Genomic DNA, 24,850 nt, shown 5'->3' with positions numbered 1-24,850 from the left:
CCCTGGTCATATGTCTAATGGCATTGAATGTTTGCCATGTATATGTACTGTATGTTGTGATCTGCCCTGGTTCCCCTTTGGGGTGAGAAGGTCAGAATATTAAATACTATAAATAAATAAATAAATGCTTTTTCAGCAGCAGAGTAGCAAAGCGCAAGGGGAGATGTCTTCACTGTGTCTGGTTGCATTTCACTGGCCAAAAGTAAATCCTCCATAGAGCCTTGCTGGAAATATCAATTCTGGAGATCACCTGGCTGAGTGTCCTATTGTCACCAGAAGAGATATCGCCAGCAAGCTCTGCTAGGGAGCTGCTTCTGACCAGCAAAAAGGTTGGGAAATGGGGATAAATGTTTGCTATATTAATACAGATCATTTTTCTAGGAGGATGCACATTCTGTGTGCCTGTCTAAAAATTCCAATTTGTATCCCCCAGAGTCAGGTTTTTATTAACAAGCAGAAGTTGCCAAACTGTTGTGGTGGTTTCCAAGAGCTTTAAAAAAGCCAGGTGACATTCAGGAATTTAGCTAGAAAAATAGGTACTAACTTCCAAAGCCACATATCTGTATATGAAGTATGCGAAGTTTGAAACTAACTGTTGCATTCCCTCTTTGTTTCAGATTTTATATAAATATTCATATTGCCTAATTTGCATAACTGGCCTGCATTCGGAAGTAATTAGAATAGAATCACTAACACTGCTCAACAGCAAACTCCACACGTCAACTGAAGCTCTGAAAACATCGTGGATTTCATCCCACTTTACGGAATACACAAGCTGCTCATAAATTCTCCTCCATGCCTCCAGTTCTGAATATTTAAAGAAGCCGTCCAAAGGATATGTGAGCTGGATTTCTCCAGCATGATGAGAGATGTGTGCAAAAATATTCTGGTATCTATATCACGAAATACAACATCAAACGGCACTTTGATTGTCTGCAGATGAGATGGAATCAAAGTAGTGACGGAATTGATAACATACTTCGTTAAGGCTCACATACCCGAACCATAATTCACCATTATTAAGGTACAGCAGTAGATTATATAGTACATCCCCAAATGCATCTTTATAGCAAGCTACATCACAGAAGGCTGAAGGAAAGGTTCCGGAAGTTCGGTATTCTAGGAAGCGTCAGTTGGTTCAAAGTCACAAGGCTATATTCATAGGAAGGAAGGCTGTCTTCGTTTTCCCGTTAGCTGTTGAAGGCTAATAGCTTTGGTTTGGTTACCATGTCACTTTGCTTGGTTCTGGGGAGATTTTCAATTGAATTCAGCGATCGCCAACATTTCTGGTGAGGCCTGTGTACAACAGTTTTTATTACTAGAGACTAAGAAAAAAGTAGCAAGACAGCAAAACAAGCGATGAGGACAAAAGAATTTGCCTCTTTCTTTTGGGGGCATTAATAACCGGTACTTTAAAATTAAAACTTGAAGCTCAAAGGTCTAGCACAGGGGTAGCTAGGCAAGCCTGTGGTTCTTCAAATATTTATTTATTTATTTATTTACAGTATTTATATTCCGCCCTTCTCACCCTGAAGGGGACTCAGGGCGGATTACAATGAACACATATATGGCAAACATTCAATGCCAACAGACAAACAACATATATAGACAGGCACAGAGGCATTTAACATTTTTTTCCAGCTTCACGATTCCGGCCACAGGGGGAGCTGTTGCTTCACTGTCCACTAGTGGCTGTACTTCCTCATTCCTTTCCTCGTGTTTTGCTGGCAGTTTTATGATGTTGTAAATTAGTTAAATTGGCCTCCCGCATAAAGCATACCTAAATTTCCCTACTTGACAGATGCAACTGTCTTTCGGGGCTGCACAGGTCAACAGCAAGCCGGGCTATTTAATGGTCGGCGGCTTAACCCGACCCGGGCTTCGAACTCATGACCTCTCTGTCAGTAGTGATTTATTGCAACTGGTTACTAGCCAGCTGCACCACAGCCCGGCCCTTAAATATTGTTGGACTGCAGTCCCCATAATTCCTTGCTATTAGCTATGATGGCTGGGATTGTTGGGAGCACAACTCTATCAGTTACTGTGTTTTTTGAGATATGGAGTCCCCCATGCTGCAGCGGCTTAAACCACTGAGCTGCTGAACTTGCTGAATGACAGGTTGACAATTCAAATCCAGGGAGCAGGGTGAGCTCCCACTGTTAGCCCCAGCTTCTGCCAACCTAGCAGTTCGAAAATATGTAAATGTAAGTAGATCAATAGGTACCACTCTGGCGGGAAAATAATTGCTCCCGCTGTTAGCCCCAGCTTCTGCCAACCTAGCAGCTCAAAAACATGTAAATGTGAGTAGATCAATAGATACCACTCCGGCAAGAAAGTAATTGCTCCCGCTGTTAGCCCCAGTTTCTGCTAACCTAGCAGTTCAAAAACATGTCAATGTGAGTAGATCAATAGGTACCGCTCCGGTGGGAAAGTAATGACACTCCATGCAGTCATGCCAGTTACATGACCTTGTAGTTGTACAGACAACATCGACTCTTTGATTAAGAAATGTAGATGAGCACCAACATCCAGAATCGGACACAACTGGACTTAATGTCAGGGGAAAACCTTTACTTTTACCTTTGAGGTATAACTAAAGAAAGTGCTACTCTGAATAGTTGCAGTTTTGACTACATTAGACTCTGATTTGCGATGTCCCTGAAAACCCAACTGTACTAATTATATTTAGAAGATTATGTTTAGGCGATTTCACAAACAGCCACCAAAAGATGCAATCATTTTCAAAAAACAGAAACTCAGAAACTCTCTTCTGTAGCTGGAGTTGGAAAGTAATCTGATTTTTAAAAAGAGTTTATTCCTTACTTGGTTCCTATTCAGGGCCGGCCGGAGATATTTTTTGATGTGAAGCGGGGGTGCTGAAAAGCGCCCCCGCCACCGGCCCCGCCTCCCGCGCCCTGGCCCCGCCCAGCGTGCCCTGGCCCCGCCTCCCACGCTGCGTGGGAGGCGGGGCCAGGGCGAATAGTGAGGGGGGGGGCCAGAGTTGGCCCCGCCCCCCGCCCAGCGTGCCCTGGCCCCGCCTCCCACGCAGCGTGGGAGGCGGGGCCAGGGCACGCTGGGCGGGGGGGCGGCGCCAGAGTTGGCCCCCGCCTCCCACGCTACTCCCGCTTGCCCGTCTGGCCTTTTCTAACAGGGCAGACTGCAGCGGAGGTCCCTCCAGGCCGCAATCGCGGCCTGGAGGGACCTTCGTTGCAGTCTGGCCTGCTAGAAAAGGCCAGACGGGCGAGTGGGAGTAGCGTGGGAGGCGGAGCCAGCTCTGACACCGCTCCCCCCCCCCCCGCCCAGCGTGCCTTGGCCCTGCCTCCGACGCAACGTGGGAGGCGGGGCCAGGGCACGCTGGGCGGGGGGGCGGGGCCAGAGCTGGCCCCGCCTCCCACGCTACTCCCGCTCGCCCGTCTGGCCTTTTCTAGCAGGCCAGACTGCAGCGGAGGTCCCTCCAGGCCGCAATCGCGGCCTGCAGGGACCTCCGCTGCAGTCTGGCCAGCTAGAAAAGGCCAGACGGGCGAGCAGGAGTAGTGTGGGAGGCGGAGCCAGCTCTGACGCCGCCCCCCCCCCGCCCAGCGTGCCTTGGCCCTGCCTCCCACGCAGCGTGGGAGGCGGGGCCAGGGCACGCTGGGCGGGGGGGGCAGAGCTGGCCCCGCCTCCCACGCTACTCCCGCTCGCCCGTCTGGCGATTGCGGCCTGGAGGGACCTCCGCTGCAGTCTGGCCTGCTAGAAAAGGCCAGACGGGCGAGCGGGAGTAGCGTGGGAGGCGGGGCCAGCTCTGCCCCCCCCGCCCAGCGTCCCCTGGCCCCGCCTCCCACACAGCGTGGGAGGCAGGGCCAAGGCACGCTGGGCGGGGGGGGGGGCGGCGTCAGAGCTGGCTCCGCCTCCCACACTACTCCTGCTCGCCCGTCTGGCCTTTTCTAGCTGGCCAGACTGCAGCGGAGGTCCCTGCAGGCCGCGATTGCAGACTGCAGCGGAGGTCCCTGCAGGCCAGACGGGCCAGGGCGCACTGGGCGGGAGGCGGGGCACCGTCAGGGCGGTGCCCCGCCTCCCGCCCAGCCTGACGGCGCCCCCCCGGGCCTGCGCCCGAGGCGGCGGCGTCAGGTGCCTCAATAGTGGGGCCGGCCCTGAATGCCTCCAAAAGCACCAACCACTATTGGTACCACTGTTGTTTTCTTTTGCCATAGTTGTCCAATTTAAATGTGTAAGTCCTTGTATTTTGTGATATTTTCCAGCTCTTTGTCCCCTACTTTGTCCCCTGTTTCCTGCAATTATTATTATTTTAATTCCCCACTTTTTGTCTTTTAAAAAAAGACCCAAAGCAATTTAAAACATAAAAATATATGAACATTAAAATAGAATTAAATATTAACGGTATTAAAAATAAACAGTTAAACCCCCTAAACTGGGATTAAAAACCTATTCATAGCTAAAGCCTATTCCTATCCTAAGTGGGAATCAAATATTAGGAAATCTCCAATTATAGAATTCTTTTTCTCTTGCAAACTTCATCCAACACCAAATCTATGATTTGTCAGTTGCACCTCTGAATAATTAATGTCATTTTATACTTCAAATAGGAGCAATAACAACAACAGCAATAATAAGCATTATTTATTCATACAGCAAAATCAGATCTTCTATTGAACTAATGCCATTTCTTCTGTCAAGATCAGAAAAATAAATACCTTTACGAATATACGGCTCAAATTCTGCCAGAGCTGTTATATTCTGTTCGTCTTCTGAGAAGGAAACGGTTTTTAATCTGATAGAACCTTACATAAAAGAGAAAAGATTTTGATATTTTCACAGATAAGCAAAACTCTACATTACAATACTGCAATGAACTGAATCACTCCACCATCCTGGCAGAAGGCCTCTTTCAAGCCTTTGTTTTCTCAGTAAAAAACAAAACAAAAAAAAATATCACATTCTTTCCATTCTGTATATGACTTTAAATTTCAGTAACTTCTTATTATTTCTTATTCTTATTTCAGTAACTGTTGTGATTGCTTTTTCTGTTTACAATTCCTTATAATGGCAAAACTGTATAACAGCTTAAGCGAAAAATATAATTTAAACTTAATTGGGAAGATGAATTGTAGCACGGGGGAATTAATGTTTTTGTTTGTTGCTTCCTCTGTTACAACCTTGGGCTGAAGGGACATGAGAAACAAAGTGACTCCAAAAAACACCGATCAATTACAAGTTGAATATCCATTATATAGAATTCTGAAATATTTCAACAACCAAAACTTTGTATAAGGGTGACTGATCGTGTATCTACAATGTAAAAGTAATGAAGTTTAGTACCACTTCAACTTTTGTGGCTCAGTGCTATGGAATCCTCTGCAGGAATCTACCATATACCATGCAGCGGTGGTTAAGTCTACATAGGGACCACTGAATGCAGCAGCATGGCCAAGACACGAATCAAGGAGCATGAAAGGCTTTGCAGACTAACTCAGCTAGAGAAGTTAGCCATAGCAGAGCACTTGATGAACCAACCTGGACACAGCATATTATTTGAGAACACAGAAATGCTGGACCACTCTAACAACCACCATGTCGGACTACACAGAGAAGCCACTGAAATCTACAAGCATATGGACAATTTCATGAAAGCCTTCAACAATATATAATATATTGTGCATACATATATTACTAATAATATTGTAATGTAATACAATATAAGACTATAATAATACAATATAATAAGATACTATTATATCTTATTATATTGTATTATTATAGTCTTATATTGTATTACATTACGATATTATTAGTAATATATGTATGCACAATATTGTAATATAATAATATATTAATTATAATACAACTGATAATATAGAATAATATAGAATAATAACACTGTTTTATTACTGTATATTTTAAGTTGTAACGTTTTTAATTATGAGCTGTTATGGAGAGATAACGTGGGATATAAATACAGTAGAGTCTCACTTATCCAACATTCTGGATTATCCAACGCATTTTTGTAGTCAATGTTTTCAATATATCATGATATTTTGGTGCTAAATTCATAAATACAGTAATTACTACATAGCATTAATGTGTAATGAACTACTTTTTCTGACAAATTTGTTGTATAACATGATGTTTTGGTGCTTAATTTGTAAAATCATAACCTATTTTGATGTTTAATAGGCTTTTTCTTAATCTCTCCTTATTATCCAACATATTCACTTATCCAACATTCTGCCAGCCCGTTTATGTTGGATAAGTGAGACTCTACTGTAAATAAAATAATGTGGTTCGAAACTCCATCAAAAGTGTTCAAAAGAAATTCCTGGTACCAGAGAATGGAACAGTACCCACTTTCTTCATCCTCCACTTGAAACTGCATTGAATGGTTGTTTTGGATGGGGGATATAGTGGCAGGCATGGGCAAACTTCGGCCCTCCCTCTAGGTGTTTTGGACTTCAACTCCCACAATTCCTAACAGCCTACCGGCTGTTAGGAATTGTGGGAGTTGAAGTTCAAAACACCTGGAAGGTGGGACAAAGTTTGCCCATGCCTGAAAGTGTAATGTAAATACAGTAGAGTCTCACTTATCCAAGCTAAACGGGCCGGCAGAAACTTGGATAAGCGAATATCTTGGATAATAAGGAGGGATTAAGGAAAAGCCTATTAAACATCAAATTAGGTTATGATTTTACAAATTAAGCACCCAAACATCATGTTATACAACGAATTTGACAGAAAAAGTAGTTCAATACGCAGTAATGTTATGTTGTAATTACTGTATTTACGAATTTAGCACCAAAATATCACGATATATTGAAAACACTGACTACAAAAATGGCTTGGATAATCCAGAACCTTGAATAAGTGAGATTCTACTGTATTTCTGCAGAGCTCTCCACCTCCGCTTGCGGCCTGTAGGCGGCGCTGAAGGACAGCGCCTCTCCGCCTGCCGCTGCGCCCTCCTGTCAGTTTCTCCCACTTTCACCGCCATGTTTTACCGCGGAGGTTCTCCTTCAGCGCCTGCTTTTCTTCGCTCGTGAAGACCGGCTCCAGGCGCCGGCCGAGGGACCCTCTGTCCCGCAGCGGCAGGCCCAGCGTCGGGGGCCAGGAGGCGCCGTAGGTCCGGCCGAGGACCACTCCGACCAAGACCAGCGCCGCCCCCGCGAGGCCCAGGCCCAGCAGCCATAGGAAGCCTCGCAGCCGGGGCCTCAGCGCCGCCAGCATGTTCGTCATCCTGCTCGCGCTGGTGCTGGCGCTTTGGGGCGCCTTTAACGCCTCCCGCCAGGGCCGGCCGGAGATATTTTTAAATGTTAAGCGGGGGTGCTAAAAAGCGCCCCCGCCACCGGCCCCGCCTCCGACGCCCTGGCCCCGCCCAGCGTGCCCTGGCCCCGCCTCCCACGCTGTGTGGGAGGCGGGGCCAGGGCGAATAGTGCGGGGGGCGGGGCCAGAGTTGGCCCCGCCCCCCGCCCAGCGTGCCCTGGCCGCGACCAGGAAGTAAGGCCCGAATGGCCTAGCTGTGCTGTGCGCGTGCGCACAGCACAGCTAGGCCATTTTGCCCTTAGTAACAAACTAAGGGCAAAAATGGCTTATCTGGCTGTGCGCATGCGCACAGCACAGATAGGCCATTTTTGCCCTTAGTTTGTTACTAAGGGCAAAATGGCCTAGGTGCTTGGCGCGGGCGCGGGGATTGAAGCCCCGCGGGCCCGCGCCAACACCGGAGGCGTCGGTGGCGCTACGGGTCGCTGTCGACGCCTCGACAGCGCCCCTAGCAGCCAGCGCCCGAGGCGGCCGCGTCAGCGGCCGCCTAGTAACAACCGGCCCTGTTCCTATTCTGCTACTTTTGGGGGGGGGGGGACCATTTGAAAAATCGCATTCAAAAAACATTTTTTAAAGACCCTTTGAAATAACTTTTAAATGTAAAGAGAAACAACTACAGTAGAGTCTCATTTATCCAACATAAACAGGCTGGCAGAAGGTTGCATAAGTGAACATGTTTGATGTTTAATAGGCTTTTCCTTAATCCCTCATCATTATCCAACATTTTCACTTATCCAACCTTCATAATTACGTTATGATTTTACAAATTAAGCACCAAAACATCATGTTTTACAACAAATGGACAAAAAAGCCGTTCAATACATGGTAATGTTATGTAGTAATTACTGTATTTATAAATTTAGCACCAAAACATCGCAATGTATTGAAAATATTGACTACAAAAACATTGTCTACTAACAAATTGACTACAGATAAAGATCGAATTGCATGAAATTAACTTCCAGTAAGAATATTTTTGGAAATTAAATCTATAAAAAGTTCAGTCCTTGATGCCTACAGAAACAGCTGTGGATCAGGGTGAGAGGCAGACTGCATTGGATAATCCAGAACGTTGGATAAGCGAATGTTAGATAAGTGAGACTCCACTGTATTGTACTGTCAAAGACTTTCATGGCAGGAATCATTGGGTTGCTGTGAGTTTTCCTCTCCTATGTGAAGTTTTCTGCACTTTGGCCCAGATCTGTGTTTTAGCCTCCTGTTTTTAACATTTTATGCAATATGCTGATTTTTATGACTGTTTTACTGATGTTGATGTTTTATTGATGTGAAATTGTTTTACTGTTTTATCACTGTTATTGTATTTTTATGTCGGGCATGGCCCCATGTAAGCCGCTCCGAGTCCCTCCGGGGAGATGGGGCGGGGTATAAAAATAAAGTTGTTATTATTATTATTATTATTATTATTATTATTATTATTATTATTATTATTATTATTTTCCGGGCTGTATGGCCATGTTCCAACACGTTCTCTCCTGACGTTTCGCCTGCATCTGTGGCAGGCATCTTCAGAGGATGTGAGGCAAGTGGAGTGTATATATATCTGTGGAATGTCCCAGGTGGGAGGAAGAACCCTTGTCTGTTAAAGCAAGTGTGAACGTTGCAATTAGCAAGCTTGAATTAGCATTTGAGTAGCCATGAAGTTTGCAAAGTCAATAAGTGAGAGCATCCACATAGAGATAGCCTGGCCTTTGGCAGGCATCCTCTGTTTGGGAGTGTTAAGTGGCTCTTGATTATCTATTGTCTGGAGTTCTCCTGTTTCTGAGTGGTGTTCATTATTTACTGTCTTGATTTTGGTGATTATTTTATACTGGTAACCAGATTTTGTTCATTAGCATGGTTTCCTCCTTTCTGTTGAAATTGTTTGTCAGAGTGGTCCAGCATTTCTGTGTTCTCAAATAATGTTGAGCGTCCTGGTTGGTTTATCATGTTTATTCCCAGAAACAATTATTCATTGTATCAACTCTTACCTATTATGTTGCTTTTGAAATGGGGTTGCATTGCCTCTGCATTACCCATAAACAAGTACAGTAGAGTCTCACTTATCCAAGCCTCGCTTATCCAAGCTTCTGGATTATCCAAGCCATTTTTGTAGTCAATGTTTTCAATATATCGTGATATTTTGGTGCTAAATTTGTAAATACAGTAATTACAAGATAACATTCCTGTGTATTGAACTACTTTTTCTGTCAAATTTGTTGTACATGATGTTTTGGTGCTTAATTTGTAAAATCATAACCTACGGTAATTTGATGTTTAATAGGCTTTTCCTTAATCCCTCCTTATTATCCATGATATTCGCTTATCCAAGCTTCTGCTAGCCTGTTTAGCTTGGATAAGTGAGACTCTACTGTAGCTGCATCACACATAATGCATTCCTTCCAAGTCTGGCTTCCAACTATTGCCTTATGTTAAGGATGCATTTCAGCCCCATGGGACAAGAAATCTTTCAGTTTAATAAGGACTTTTGCTCCAGGTATAGATGGCTCTTGATGAACACACAATTTTATATATGGAGGCTAATGCTAGCTGTGTTATAGATTGGGAAACCAACAATTACTTTATCAGCTGCTATTCTCAACCTTGTCATCATCAGAGGTTGACTCTACACTGTAGAATAAATGCAGTTTTACACCAATTTAATTGCCATGGCTCAATGCTGTGGAATCACAGGAGTTGTGGTTTGGTGAAAATCTTGCATGGGAACAACACCATCATATGTACTTACCAAAAAGACTTTTATGTTCAGAAATGCCTTCATCCCTTAATAATAATAATAATAATAATAATAATAATAATAATAATAATAATAATAATAATAATTTTGTGATACGAGATCCAGCATATCTATCTTGTTTGCTGTGTCAGACTATGTCGTTGTGTCAATAATAATAATAATAACTTTATTCTTATATTCTGAATTACGGCTCTTGTATAAGGTCTGGTGGATGAATGGCATAAGCACTTTGCATTGTTTTAAACTTTGTATATTGTATTTTATGAATGTTTTAACTGTTTTAACATTTTAGTTCATTGTATATCAGTGTAACGGCATCAATTGCCACTTGTAAGCCGCCCTGAGTCCCCTCGGGTGAGAAGGGCGGGCTATAAATGATTGAAATAAATAAATTAATAATAAATAAATATCTGGCCACCATCTTTCCGAAGGGATTCAGAATGGCTTACATGGGGACGAGCCCAGCAACAACATAGGTTAAAACACAATGCATAATTTAAAACAATATAACAAAATAAATATAAAATGACATAAACACTTCCTTAATTAAACAGAAGCATGAAACATAGGCTCCATTAACACTGCCATATAATGCAATTTCACAATGCAGATTAACTGCATCAAACTGAATTATATGGCAGAGTCATATAATGCAGTTTAATCTGCATCATATGAGTATTGTTCACATAACGCAGTTCAAACTGCACTATATGGCAGTGTAGATGTACCCATTCTACCAGGGCAGATAGGTTCAATGGACTATATAGTATCAATTCATATATCCCAGCCAAAGTTGTCTGCAAGAAAAGGACAAATAGGAAGAAGATGGAGAGGAAATGTTCTTCAGCTAGCTGTATTTCTTGTGTTCAACTCTGCAGGAAATCCTGGCAAAATTTCAATTGCTCTGTTCTTAGAGAGCCCATCACCTTATTGCAGTGAGTGCCCAACACAACATGTTTGGTCCAGACTCCTTCTTCCTTGAGGGTTCCTATAACAGAAATGCCAGGCTCTGGACATCGGAAGCGAAATTTTTGAGCACCTTTGGGCAGGAAAACAGGTGGCACTCGAAAAAGTCCTCACCAGGAACCTACTCTACGTAAGTTTTTCTTCACTGTAGCTTTTTACAAATTTCACTTCTATGAGAAGCTTGTCCTAGAGGTGTTTTTGTGTGGGTTGAACAACCATCCAGGCCTGCACAACTTGCGACCCTCCAAGTGTTTTGGACTTCAGCTCCCATCATTCCTGGCCATTGGACAAGCTTGCTAGGAGTTCTGGACACTGGAGGCCCAAACATCTGGAGGATCGCAAGTTGTGCAGGCCTGGACACCCCTGCTTGCCCCACTAAATACCTCCCATTTTCCAAGGTGCAGGCATAGGCAAACGTCGGCCTCCAGATGTTTTGGACTTCAACTCCCACACTTCTTAACAGCCTGTAAACTGGCTGGGAGTTCTAGGAGTTGAAGTCCAAAACACCTGCAGGGCCAAAGTTTGCCCATACCTGATTTATACTATAAAATTAATACAGTTTGCTACCACTTTAACTGCTAGAGCGCAATACGGTGGAATATTGGAATGTGTAGTTTGTTTTTTATATATATATCAGGAGCGACTTAAGATACTGCATGTCGCTTCTGGTGTGAGAGAATTGGCTGTCTGCAAAGACATTGCCCAGGGAATATTTGGATGCTTGATGTTTTATCATCCTTGTGAGAGGCTTCTCTCATGTCCCTGCATGGGGAGCTGGAGCTGACAGAAGGAACTCACCTGCTCTCCCCAGATTTGAATCGCCGACCCATCAGTCAGCAGTCCTACCGGCACAAGGGTTTAACTCATTGTGCCATCGGGGCTCCTGCGTAGTTTGGGCTGAATCTACACTGTCATATGATCCAGTTCAATGCCATTAATCTGCATTCAGAAACTGGATTATATAGCAGTGAAGATGGGGGCTTGGCTAGAGAAGGCTAAAGACCTTCTAAAGCTACAGCTCCTATGATTCATAGCACTGAGCCACAGTAGTTTATTTATTTATTTATTTACAGTATTTATATTCCGACCTTCTCACCCCGAAGGGGACTCATGGCGGATCACATTGCAGATATAAGGCAAACATTCAATGCCATAACATAGAACAGAGACAGAGACAGACACAGGCACGGGCTGGCCTCGAACTCATGACCTCTTGGTCAGAGTGATTTGTTGCAGCTGGCTACTAACCAGCCTGCGCCACAGCCCGGCCAGTTAAAGTGGTATCACACTGCATTCATTTTATAGTATAGTTATACTGCTGCATTCCCCATACTTTTTGACATTGTTTCAAACAGAACTTGTAAGTAGCATGTCTGGGTTTCTAAAGTTAGTTAGATCTGCTAAGGTAGTTAATAACCACTACAGCAACACTGAAAAACAAAACAAAACAGGTTATTCAGTTTTGAGAACTGGAAAAGAAAAGCATAAAATCATTGTATGGGTGTTAAAAGGCATCTATCTGCATGGTATTTGCTGCCGGTCTACAAAACACACTTTTCTCCCCATCTAACTCACTGATGCCTCATTGACTACAAAGAAGCATGAGGCAAAGCACAGTCCAACATTTGGACCATATAATATTGCTCCTCTTCTATTGAGTTTGTGCTAATGGTATTCCACTCTGTTTTCTCTGAATTCAAGCCCATTATCGCTTCATATTCCTTTCTCAGAATGGCTGCTATAATTTCTATAATGGGTATTTGTATTGGTCAACACATGCAGAGGCTTTGCAGATATGGAACAACTGCATTTTGTCTCCAGTGATAACCATTTATCTATATATATAAAAGGGTAATGAAATTTCGGCCTAGGACAAAACAACAGAACTACACATCCCAGAAACACTAAACTTGGCAGCACAATCCCTCATCCATGCCTCTACGTTCATATAACAAAAAGAAAAGAAAAATAAAGTCCTAATTAGAGGGAGAGGAATAATTGTTTTTATCCAATTGCAGCCAGTTAGAAGGCTAAGCTCTGCCCACTTGGTCTCCTAGCAACCCACTCAGCCCAGGGGACAGGCAGAGTTAGGTCTCACTTAGGCCTCTTCCACACTGCCTATAAAATATAGATTATCTGATTTTAACTGGATTATATGGCAGTGTAGACTCAAGGCCCTTCCACACAGCTATATAACCCATTTATAATGGACTTAATGTAAGGTAAAACCTTTACCCTTTACCTTAACTACCACCAATTCCTCAATATTTTATTTCCCATACCACCATACTTCACCACAGCAACGCGTGGCCGAGCACAGCTAGTGCTAGATAAAAGCCATTCACCTTTGTATTTAGTAAATCTGAAGTAGATAAATGATACACTGAGTCAAGCTACCTTGACGGAAAATACCAACCATATTATACCAGCAGACCATGTGATTTGTTTTAATTTTTTATCGTGTCAGAAGAGATTTGAGGCAAGCCATTTCTAGTGTGAGAGAATAAGCTGTCTTCAAAGACGTTGCCCAGGGACACCCGGATGTGTTACCATCCTGTGGGAGGCTTTTCTCATGTCCCCACATGAGAAGCTAAGGCTGACAGATGGGAGCTCACCCATCTCGCAAATTCGAACTGCCAACCTTCAAGTCAGCAGTTCAGCCGGCACAAGGGTTCAACCCCTTGCACCACCGCGTCTCCTATTTGTTTTAATAGAAGAGAGCATATATGTTACAAACTCTAACTATGGACACAAATCTATATATTGCTTTAATTGGCAGAGTTTTAGTTGAGGGATCATGATGCTAGATTGGATGGTTTTAGTTGGGTGATTACGATGCATAATTGGAGAATTTTAGTTGGGTGATCATGATGCTAGACCGAGATGTAACACAACATGGGCCTGTTTATTTGTTGTGCCAGTGTTTGAACCAGTGTTTCATAAACAGTTTGCTCATTCATCTTGAGTGAGTCCTTCATCTCAGGATGAAGGAACCTGCATCTTATGAAATATTGGTTAAACCTTCCTCTGAAAACACCCAGAGCTTCTGCATTTGTAGTGTCAATAAACCCCAGACCTGCCATTCTAAGTGCTTAGTGTTCTCTCCCATGAAATCTGTTGTATCAAACATGAAAATAGTTTCATCTGTTTACAAAGTGAAAGGTCGGTTTGAGAAAATGATGACGCCAAAGCTCTCTTGAACACATGTGTTGTGATAATTTTGGAATAAGTCCACAATGGTCAGGCAAAACTCTCAAAAATGATTCAAATACAGAGAGGAATCCGCTATTTTTTCCCACTTTCTTCATGAGAAACCACATTGGTTGATGACTAGCCATTCTCTTTCCCTTGGTGGTATCAAAGACATCTTTCCTATGGCAAGACGTGGGAGCTATTTCTAGCAAGCGGTGAAAAATTGAGAGGCTTCTCCTTTTCAAGCGAAGAGCCCCGTGTTTGTTCATTCATTTGTTTTCCCGTCTGTTTGTTTGCCTGTTTGATTGATTTATTTCCTGGCTGTCTCCCAGGCATAGGACTTATGCATTACGAAATAGAACAAAGGTAATGAATCATATAAAAGAATAAAAACTTGAAAACAAATTTAATTTATTAATGGGTATGGGGAACCCCTGGTGGCACAGTGTGTTAAAGCAATGAGCTGCTGAACTTGCGGACCAAAAGGTCCCAAGTTCAAATCCCGGGAGCGGAATGAGCACCCACTGTTAGCCCCAGCTCCTGCCAACCTAGCATTTCGAAAACATGCAAATGTGAGTAGATCAATAGGTACCGCTCCGGCGGGAAGGTAACGGCGCTCCATGCAGTCATGCCGGCCACATGACCTGGAGATGTCTATGGACAACACTGGCTCTTCGGCTTAGAAATGGAGATGAGCACCAACCCCCAGAGTCGTTCACGACTGTACTTGACATCAGGGGAAACCTTTACCTTTTATGGGGAACCCATGGCTGTCCAGATGCTGGTGGACTGCAATTCCCAGCAGTCCTCATCATTGGCAGTGGTGACTAAAACTGATGGAAATTGTAATCCAATATTATCTTAAATTCCATAACATCTCCTATAACATTCATATTAGGAAGTTGATGTTAGTCACGAGGGCAACTCTCCCCTGCATACTATCCAAAAGCATTCATGTCATGGGTAGCAGACCCTGGGTGCATCTACACTGTAGAATTAATGCAGTGTGATGCCACTTCAGCTGTCATGCTTCAAAACTATGTTTCTAACCTTCTTTGCCAAAGTTCTAGGAGGTCTTTGGCCTTCTCTGCTGGTGCCTCACCTTCCAGGATTTCATAGCATTGAGCCATGGCAGTTCAAGTCTTGTCAAACTGCATTAATATAGATGAACCTTCTGTTATGACACTACAGTATACTATTATAAGACTATTATTCCACTTTAAATATCATGGCAGCATCATATGGCATTCTACTGTGTGCAGTTCAGACGGGTCCTTTAGATTTCGCAGCCAGAGAGCCCCTATACTACAAACTCCTGAATTCCACAGTATGATTTCATGGTCGTTAAAGTGGAATAATTGTCCTATAATAGTACAGTATGACGAGGCTATGTATCTTTGTCACAATTGTTGCAGGAAACATACAAGAATAGAATCTGATGTCATAAAAAGCAGCTGACAAATGTTACAGTGCAATGTTTCAAAGTCAGTTTTGCAGGTTAGTTCTGCCAACCGGGTTTCATAAATTATGATAACAACTGAGCGCAGGGGAAAGAAGTCAGAAATTATTGTAACAAGGAATTAAGTGGGATGCTCCTTCTCTGTCCTTGCCTGAGGAGCTGCAGAATTAAACTCCGCATATGTCTGGCAGGCATTATTAGTTCTGGGGATAGCACAACTCAGATAAATTGGGGAGGAATCTGTGTCTTCTCGGATTTCACATGGTATAAACATTTGTACTAGGAAGATGTCCAAGGACAAATGATAAAAGTTGGGAACATGACCATCTGTCAGGGGTGCTTAGAATGCAATTCCCTGCTTCTTGGCAGGAGGTTGGACTGGATGGCTCAAGAGGTCTCTTCCAACTCTATGATTCTATTATTCTAGACCAGGGGTCCTGAAACTTCTTAAGCAGAAGACCGGTCCACAATCCTTCAGACTGTAGAGGGGCCGAATTATCATTTGGAAAAAAAAAACGGACAAATTCCTATGCACACTGCACATGTCTTACTTGTAATGCAAAACAACAACAATGAAAGAACAATACAATATTTAAATATGAAAACAATTGTAACCAGCATAAACCTATCAGGATTTCAATGGGAAGTGTGGGCCTGCTTCTGGCCAATGAGTTAGTCAAGTGAATTAGGATTGTTGTTGTTGTGTGCCTTCAAGTCATTTCAGACTTTGGGCGAGCCTAGGTCTAAAATTATTTATTTATTCATTTACTACATTTATTTATTACATTTATATCCCACCCTTCTCACCCTGAAGGGGACTCAGAGCAGCTGTATGTACATACAATATATTATATTATTAGTATAGCACAATATTAGCATTATATATTACTACAGTAGAGTCTCACTTATCCAACATAAAAGGGCCGGCAGAATGTTGGATAAGCGAATATCTTGGATAATAAGGAGGGATTAAGGAAAAGCCTATTAAACATCAAATTAGGTTATGATTTTACAAATGAAGCACCAAAACATCATGTTAGACAACAAATTTGGCAGAAAAAGTAGTTCAATACGCAGTAATGCTATGTAGTAATTACTGTATTTATGAATTTAACACCAAAATATCACGATATATTGAAAACATTGACTACAAAAATGTGTTGGATAATCCAGAACGTTGGATAAGCGAGTGTTGGATAAGTGAGACACTACTGTATATTGAACTATACCACTATACTGTAATATTATATGTAATATATAACATATAGTTAATATTATTATATGGTATTATTATTAATGTTATATTGTATAACATTATAATATTATTATCAATATTATAGGTATATACAATATATTATATTATTAAAAATGATATAAAATATTATAAAACTGAGGGCGGGGGCCAGGTAAATGACCTTGGAGGGCTGCATCCGGCCCCCAGGCCTTAATTTGGGGACCCCTGCACTATACTGTAATATTATATGTAATATATAACATATAATTAATATTATTATATGGTATTAGTATTATATTGTATAACATTATAATATTATTATCAATATTATAGGTATATACAATATATTATTAAAATGATATAAAAATATTATATTATAAAACTTAGGGCGGGGGCCAGGTAAATGTCCTTGGAGGGCCGCATTCGGCCCCCAGGCCTTAGTTTGGGGACCCCTGTTCTAGACACACTAATTAGGATAGAAGTGTAAATCTACCCATAGACTAAGGCCCCTTCTACACTGCCATATAAAATCCACATTATCTGCTTTGAACTGGATTAAATGGCAGTGTAGACACATATAATCCAGTTCAAAGCAGATCATGTGGATTATCTGCTTTGATAATCTGGATCAAATGGCAGTGTAGAAGGGGCCTAAGAGGCTTTGCATATATAAATGCTACCCTGTTTCCCTGAAAATAAGACATCTCCTGAAAAAAAGACCTAGTAGAGGTTTTGCTGAATTGCTAAATATAAGACCTCCCCGAAAGTAAGACCGAGCAAAGTTTTTGTTTGGAAGCATGCCCGCCAAAGAAAACACCAGAGCATGCAGGATCTATAAATGTACATATCATAGATTGTTGTACATGGAAATAGTGGTAGTAACAAGAAATTCTTGATAGGATTCACAGTTTGTCTGTTCATGATGGTTTGTGATGACAACTACTGAACAGTATATAATAAATGTTCTTTTTTTTTTTTGACTCAACAATAAATGTGAATTCTTCTTTATGGAAAAATAAGACTTCCCCTGAAAATAAGACCTAGCGCATCTTTGGGAGCAAAAATTAATATAAGACACTGTCATATTTTCAGGGAAACAGGGGTATGTTCAATGAGCTTCAACATAGATTTTGCGCTGCGGTGGTGCTATGTAGGCCAGTGAAACGATATCTCTGCTGTTGTATCAAGGCAATCAACAATTGAATAGATAACATCTGCATCTTTGTTCTATATCCTTTCTGTACAAGTTGATAATAAAGCTGTAAGCCTTTTGAACAGATGGGGTGATTGCTCTTGATCCTAAAAGAACCTCTTGCCTTTGGCCAAACACTGATCAAAGCAAGACAATCAACACAAACAATGGAATGCAATGACACAGGACAAGGAACCAGAGTCCTCATTGCAATCTCAGGCCATAATATATGGCCATAGGAAAGAGGTAAAACTTGCTCAGTCAGCCCAGGCAAAAATATGGCTTCCTCTCCTTTTAATCAGCCTGAAAATCTTCTCGAACTGTGACAATCTAGATTAGAACAGAGATACATAGCTTTCCCATATGTGTCAGTACAACAGAAAGAGAAGAGGCTCAATAAAATGTGCAATGCAAACTTCCATGCACTATATCCAAGTGCAATATATAAATTCACAACCTTCCATGAATATTGTAAAATGATTTTTTAAAATTTGGATGAACTTTAATCAAAAAGTTTTATAATTCCATTTATATACAATTAGCCCATTACATTTGCATGTTTGACTTTTGTGGATTTGGTTATTTGTGGATTTGATTAAAATGTTCACTCGGTCCTCCAGTGTGACTCTGTGGTCAAGCTGGAGGACCTGGAGATGTTTAGAAATAACACTTCTCCAGATTTCTTTAGATCCTTTAGTGCCATTCTATGGTCAACTTCCAGCAGAAGTTGACCATAGAGTTCTTTTGGAAGAGCAAGAATTCCTAAAGAGGTGTTATTTCACGTAAACAATGGCAATTTTCCCACTGTTTTTCACCTTCATATGGCCCTGTGCCCTAACCCTAGCAAATGTGTAGAGCTGATTGTATTATAAATAATAATCATAGTAATAATAATAATAATAATAATTAATAATGGGATCTGCACGCATCATCCGAAAATACATCACACAGTCCTAGACACTTGGGAAGTGTTCGACTTGTGATTTTGTGAAACGAAACCCAGCATATCTATCTTGTTTGCTGTGTCATACAACGTCATTGTGTCAATAATAATAATAATAATAATAATAATAATAATAATAATTTTATTTTGAAACCCCACCCCATCTCCCCGAAGGGACTCGGAGCGGCTTACATGGGGCCAAGCCCAGGTCACAAACAATATAAAAACATAACAATAAAACAATCAATCAACAATAAAACAAGTCATAGAAAAGAATAAAAAGAATATAACACAAGGTTAAAACAACAAATGACTCCAATCCACCAAAAACAAAAACAAAAATTCTTAAAAGTCAAAAACAGAAGGCATGTTCAAGTGACATACATGTGAATCAATAGCCTTTCATACTGCAGAAAGTGCAATGTTACCATAGCCTGACTGAAGGGCAGAAAGTTTAATTTTTGTGTGTGTGTTATCTATGACAGTAACTATCCATTATAAAGCCCACTGTTTTGTGTCCCTGTATAATTCATCTCAATGACATGCCTCCAAGGGAGACCGTTATTATCCCCATTTGATGGATTGATAATTGAAACTGAAAAATTGCAGCTTGTCTATCAAGAGATTCCATAACTGAACTGGGAATTAACTTACGTCTCTGAGATTCAAAGCATTTATCAACCTGCTCACAGAAAATTTCTTTCTTTGTAAAAAAAATTTAAGTTAACCACAGATATAATTATTTATAAAATGTAAGCTGAGCTTTCTGTAGAAGTTCTTATTAACAGATATTAGTTGTACTATTCCTTTGTATAATGGGGAATAAGTGAATTTGTTAAACACACCCACACAGACGTTAACACCAGACTTTTAGGAGCTATGACAGCATTTCCACTCCAAGCTCGGTGTTCATGCAAAATCATTATTTGCTATATTATAAAATCTAATTTTACTTTTTAGAAAGCAATAATAACATAATTAAAATGGGATGCCGGGCTTATCTATCTCATTGTCTGTAAATGAAAACACCTTAATTCTTTACATATTTGGCATTAGAAATTGCTGCTGTTGTTACGTGCCTTCAAGTCTTTTCTGACTTTTAGTGACCTTAAGATAAATCTATCATGGGGTTTTCTTGGCAGAATTTGTTCAGAGGAAATTTATCTTTATTTCCCTCTGAGGCTGAGAGAACGTGATTTGCCCAAGGTCACCTAATGGGTTTCTATGGCTGAGTGGGGATACCAATGTCCTATCCAAGCACTCAAGCCACTATAACATCCTTTTTGGATAATTATGATATTTAGAAAGGCAAGACCTTGTAAGAAATCATAACCTTTTGGGAAAATGATGCCATGACCTTTTGGGAAGTGCTATTCACCACCATTTTGGGAAAATCAGGATTCTCCCAGAGAAGAGTTAAAAACTCACTTGAGTCAACCTTCTCCTTAGTGGTAAATATCCACTAGTATTCATGCAAGCTGTTAACCTGATATATCTAGATATCTCTTTAATAGGCTTGTCCGATTGATGGAAAAAATCGATGCCGGGTGCCGGCTCTTCGATATAGAAATTATTTCTTAATTTTTCACCCAAAATTTTTGGATATTTCCGAAAATTCGTAATGTTTCTAAAATGTTTCTAAAATGGCGGACGCGCATGCGCAATCGCCAAAAAACAGGAAACTGGGGGGGACTTTTCTGGGGGTCTCCCGCCCTCATTTCTTGAGCTATTCTCATCAAATTTGGTACAGTGGGAGAACACATTCCACACTCTTTGCTCAACAAATTGCAGAATGTTTCCTGTCTCCTATTATTTTTGGCGAATTTTCATAACTTTTTATAATACACTATTTTTCAATATTTGAAGAAACCTGTTCCTGGTTTGAAAGTCTTATTTCCTGTTCAATTGGGTTCTTATCACTGTAAAAGTCCCTCTTCTACTTGTGTAGACTTTGGATTAGAAATGCAGCACACGCCAAGCAATGCCTTGACAGGATTGGCAACGTCCTTTGGAAACTATAAATTGCTGTGGACTCTCTATTGAATCAAATCAATGTCTGACTTTGTGATTGCAGAAATAAAACTCAGCCCAAGGCTTGGGAATAGAAATGGAGCGTGAGGGAAGCAATGCCTTGGCGGGTGCCCCACGTCCTTTGGAAACTATTTCTTCCAATGTACCCTTTAGGTTTGAAAACAATGTGTGTCTTTGTGATTGCTGCAATAACACTCAGCCCGGGGGCTTGGGATTACAAACGGAGCAGGAGGGAAGCAATGCACTTGCAGGAACGCAGACGTCCTTTGGAAACTATTATTTTCAAGTCCCCCCCCCTTTCAGAATTGCAAAGAAGGGCTGATGTGGTGATTGCTAAATTCCAAAAAAGAAAACAGAAAGGCAAAGGGACTCCCTCTGGAGTAGAAAAGTAAAGCACCCCAAGCTCTGCACTTGCAGGAACGCAGACGTCCTTTGGAAAATAAAAGTTCCCTAAAGCCACAGCAAGGACTCTGCCACAAGCCCCCAGCCAATTTCCCCCCAAAAAAACACAATATCGAACCAGCAACAACAGAAACACTCTATCCCCAGTCACTTAGCCCTCTCTCCCCCAAGCAAGCAAGCAGCTTCCCAGCGCGCGCGAAACACCCTCTCTCCTCGGTATCCCAACCCAGAATGGCTTGGCTCAGTTGGGGAGGGGATTTTTATAGAGATCCTACATGTGGACGCGGAGGACGCTAGCCCCCACCTTTTTCAGCCATCGTGGAAGTCTCTGATTGGCCAGGGAGTGGTAGCCATGTTAGGCTGTGCTAGGCTCCCATTCATGTTAGGTTGCAGAAACAAAAAAAAATTAAATGTTTTTTAAAAAAAATATTAAAAAAAAATTTGGAAGGAAAAAAATTAACGAAAATTTTAAGAAACAATTAGAGAATGGGCCAATGATGGTTCGAATTACATTGCCAGTTGCACCCAGGGAAAACGTTTCAATACTCGTTTCAAAAAACGAGAACAATCCGAAATAATTACGAAACGAGAAACATAACGAAAATTTGGACAACCCTACTCTTTAAACTGTTAAAGAGAAACATATGTCAATGCACAAAAAACATATATATAGCAGAGTTTCAGAGGTGTTCTTTTAAGTTGCCTAAAAAATAATCTACTCCCCTTTAAAGTATCTTGGTTTAAATCATGCTCTCAAGAGACAAAAATAAGTAGACTTCCTTCAAACTCTATCTGGGACTATTGTAAGATAGCTTAAAACAATACATTACAATAGGAGATTTTGCTGGTTGCAGTTAGCTCTCTGAAGTCTTTGAAAGTCCTCTGTCTCTGATGCAAAGCAATGGCTCACAAGCTGGAGCCCAGAGGCTGTCTTGATGAAGGTGTATTGGGAAAATATAATACTTGTATTGGAGACTATATATTGAATGTAATCATATTAGAAATAGGAATAGGAAAAATGTAATCACAAGCAGATTGTGTGCATAGAGCCCCAAAATACACTCTGCCTAGCAAATAACCGTCTCCCCATAAGCAGAGACCAAAGTTCACCCTAAGTGCCAGAGACATATGTCAAATGTCAACAAGAATAGATAAGCTAATGGACAAAAGAAAAATTAAGGCTTTTGGGATGTCAAGATAAGACCTGGTGCCATGTAGGAGTGCTAATGACTCCCTAAAAGCTAGGATAAGGGGGAATTCCTCAATTAATGGGAACCTCTGAAAGCCTAGATAAGAATTCCTTAGATAAGGCCTAATGGAGAGTCAGAAGTCTTGAAAGTAGCCTATATTTTAGGAAAATGCAAAAGTAGCTTTTAGTAAAGTAAGACTTTTTTTGACACTAATTGGTGATGGATAATGCCTATATGACGTAAGTAGATGGAGGCAAAAAGGGTATATAAGGACCTGTGTTTCTTTGTTCTGTACCTTCGCTTTCCTGATTACAGGCGAAGGTCCTTATTGCTTATTCTCTGGCCACTGAGAATAAACGTCTTTTTCTACAGCAACCGGAATGTCTCATTACCTCAAACCTTTGTCTGCCATTTCAGTCTCAATCTTCTTTCTTTGTGAAGCCTAAGCTGGTCAAAGGCTTCTGTTGTCTCTGGTACTGGTGGTATAAGAATACTGCTGAATGCAGTGCTAAGGATGTCCATTTTGGATTGCTAGGCCAAGGATTGCCAGACAATACCCAGGCCTCTAAACACTGTAGCTCTGCTGCTGAAAGAAAAGAGTCTAGCAAGAAAACTCTATGCAGGCAAATGGACTAAACCAACTAAGGCTGGCCTCTAGGGTTTTTTTTTAAAGCTCCACACAAAAACTAATACAAATGGAGGTATCTACACTATTGGGAAAACCTAAACAGGGGGGACTAAAGCAAAGGAGAGGAAAAGGCAGAGCCAAGACTTCACAGCAGCCCTGCACTTTAATGTAGCATAATTCATAACTGGCCCTACTATTCACATAGGTCTGTGCCACCATTTTGCTTTCCCCATGTTTGGTGGCATGGAGGACAAGTGATGGCACCGATGTCATGTCGTCACCATAGCTGTGGCCACAGATTTCCAAAGAGAGGTGATGGGGAAAGGAGGGAGGGAGTCCATTTCTAATTTATGTGGGCACATTTGTTTACATCAGCAAAGGTGCCCAGGGACAGCCAGGAGCTCTCTGGGGCCACAGTTACGTCGACAGCAACACTATACAGTTACTGCTAGCCATTCAGTGCGGCTGTAGTGGGATGGAGGTGGGCAGTGTAGCCACCCCCAGAGTCATGCTGTAGTTCTACCATTCCAGACCGCAGTAAATGGCATGTGTAGATGGGCTTCTAGTGTCATCATGCTTCTTTAGCTTCACCTTAAAAGCCACCATGTAAGTGTAGAAAAGTCAGAAAGGAAATAACTCTTTTAGAGATGTCCCAAAATGTATATAATTAATACTAGTACCTAATCAATTTCAGAGACTGCCCCAGGCTTTCAGTTTTTACGAGATTTGTTTACTATCAGTGTAAGTGCTATTGAGGTTGCCCTTCTTCATAGGGTCATGCTCCTGGTGACATTGTGCTTTGCTCAATGAGTAGTGAATTATTGTTGAGTCTTTTAAGTGCCAGGTCAACATTTCACCCACGTGGCATCTGGGCACTGTAGGAGAATAGACGTTTGTGTTATCCTCAGCACAACTAATAGCTACAGTGGTTTTATTATGATTGCAGTTTTATCTTTCCCCCATGAAAAAAATTATGCAGCATGAAAAAGCCACATTATTCCCATTGTTTTTACAAAATCTGCTCGTTTGATAAATCCTTGACTTTCAGAACTATTTTATTTCCATTTATGCATTATGCAGTTGAATTGCTCCTCTTCGAGGATTTCCATTCTGACAAATTCATTTAATTTCTTGCTCAATGATCTAAGCCAGACTTTTTAACACTTTTAGTCCACATCAGCCTCTGAATGCCTTGCATAGAAATTCTATACAGAGAGTATTTTGAGACAAGGAAGAATGATCCAGACTTAATACTCAGATTTAATGTGGAGCCTGCTCAGAAAAGTTTAAAAGTGTCCTGTTTCAAAGTGGTCATCCCACCACTTCTGCAGGTTTGTCTTTGGTGGGGATATACAGTCATCCATCCACTTTTGTGAATTTAATTATTTATGAATTTGATTGAAATATTATCTGTCGGAATCTCTAGAGTCTTTAGTTTGACTCTACTGTCATCTTCCTCTGGACACATTGTAGTACAGTAGAGTCTCACTTATCCAACACTCGTTTATCCAACGTTCTGGATTATCCAACGCATTTTTGTTTGCATTGAT

At 41.4% G+C, this 24,850-nt stretch overlaps 2 protein-coding genes across 3 annotated transcripts in view; one reads left to right on the top strand and one right to left on the bottom strand.

Moving 5' to 3' along the window:
- Positions 1 to 617: 617 nt before the first annotated feature.
- Positions 618 to 24,850, top strand: part of LOC100554699 (uncharacterized) — a 70,833-nt gene continuing 46,600 nt past the window's right edge. Inside the window, exons 1-2 of one of the 2 annotated variants that reach the window (XM_062971167.1) lie at positions 618 to 1,024; positions 10,942 to 11,159. In XM_062971167.1, coding sequence (XP_062827237.1) covers positions 11,017 to 11,159 — 143 coding nt within the window. In that variant the 5' untranslated portion in view covers positions 618 to 1,024; positions 10,942 to 11,016. Of the gene's footprint in view, positions 1,025 to 1,111; positions 1,290 to 10,941; positions 11,160 to 24,850 lie in introns of those variants that run through there. The other variant, XM_062971166.1, reaches the window with a different exon arrangement.
- Positions 4,576 to 7,269, bottom strand: LOC134296378 (N-fatty-acyl-amino acid synthase/hydrolase PM20D1-like). The gene is made up of 2 exons (XM_062971165.1): positions 6,990 to 7,269; positions 4,576 to 4,778 (listed from the first exon to the last, which is right to left on the bottom strand). Exons 1-2 carry the CDS (start codon positions 7,222 to 7,224, stop codon positions 4,618 to 4,620), a joined length of 396 nt encoding a protein of 131 aa, XP_062827235.1. The 5' UTR covers positions 7,225 to 7,269; the 3' UTR covers positions 4,576 to 4,617.

Source organism: Anolis carolinensis, chromosome 2, assembly GCF_035594765.1.
Source record: "Anolis carolinensis isolate JA03-04 chromosome 2, rAnoCar3.1.pri, whole genome shotgun sequence".
Classification (NCBI taxonomy): Eukaryota; Metazoa; Chordata; class Lepidosauria; order Squamata; family Dactyloidae; genus Anolis; species Anolis carolinensis.
The sequence above is the reverse complement of the archived record's forward strand: the minus strand, read 5'-3'. Positions and strand labels throughout refer to the sequence as shown.

What these genes read in the sequence shown, in the direction of transcription:
- LOC134296378 (XM_062971165.1), bottom strand. Translation starts at nt 7,224, where the DNA reads ATGACGAACATGCTGGCGGCGCTGAGGCCCCGGCTGCGAGGCTTCCTA. An exon ending in GCTGAAGGAGAACCTCCGCG is followed by an intron (nt 4,779 to 6,989) that starts GTAAAACATGGC and finishes CTTTTATGTAAG; the next exon opens with GTTCTATCAGATTAAAAACC.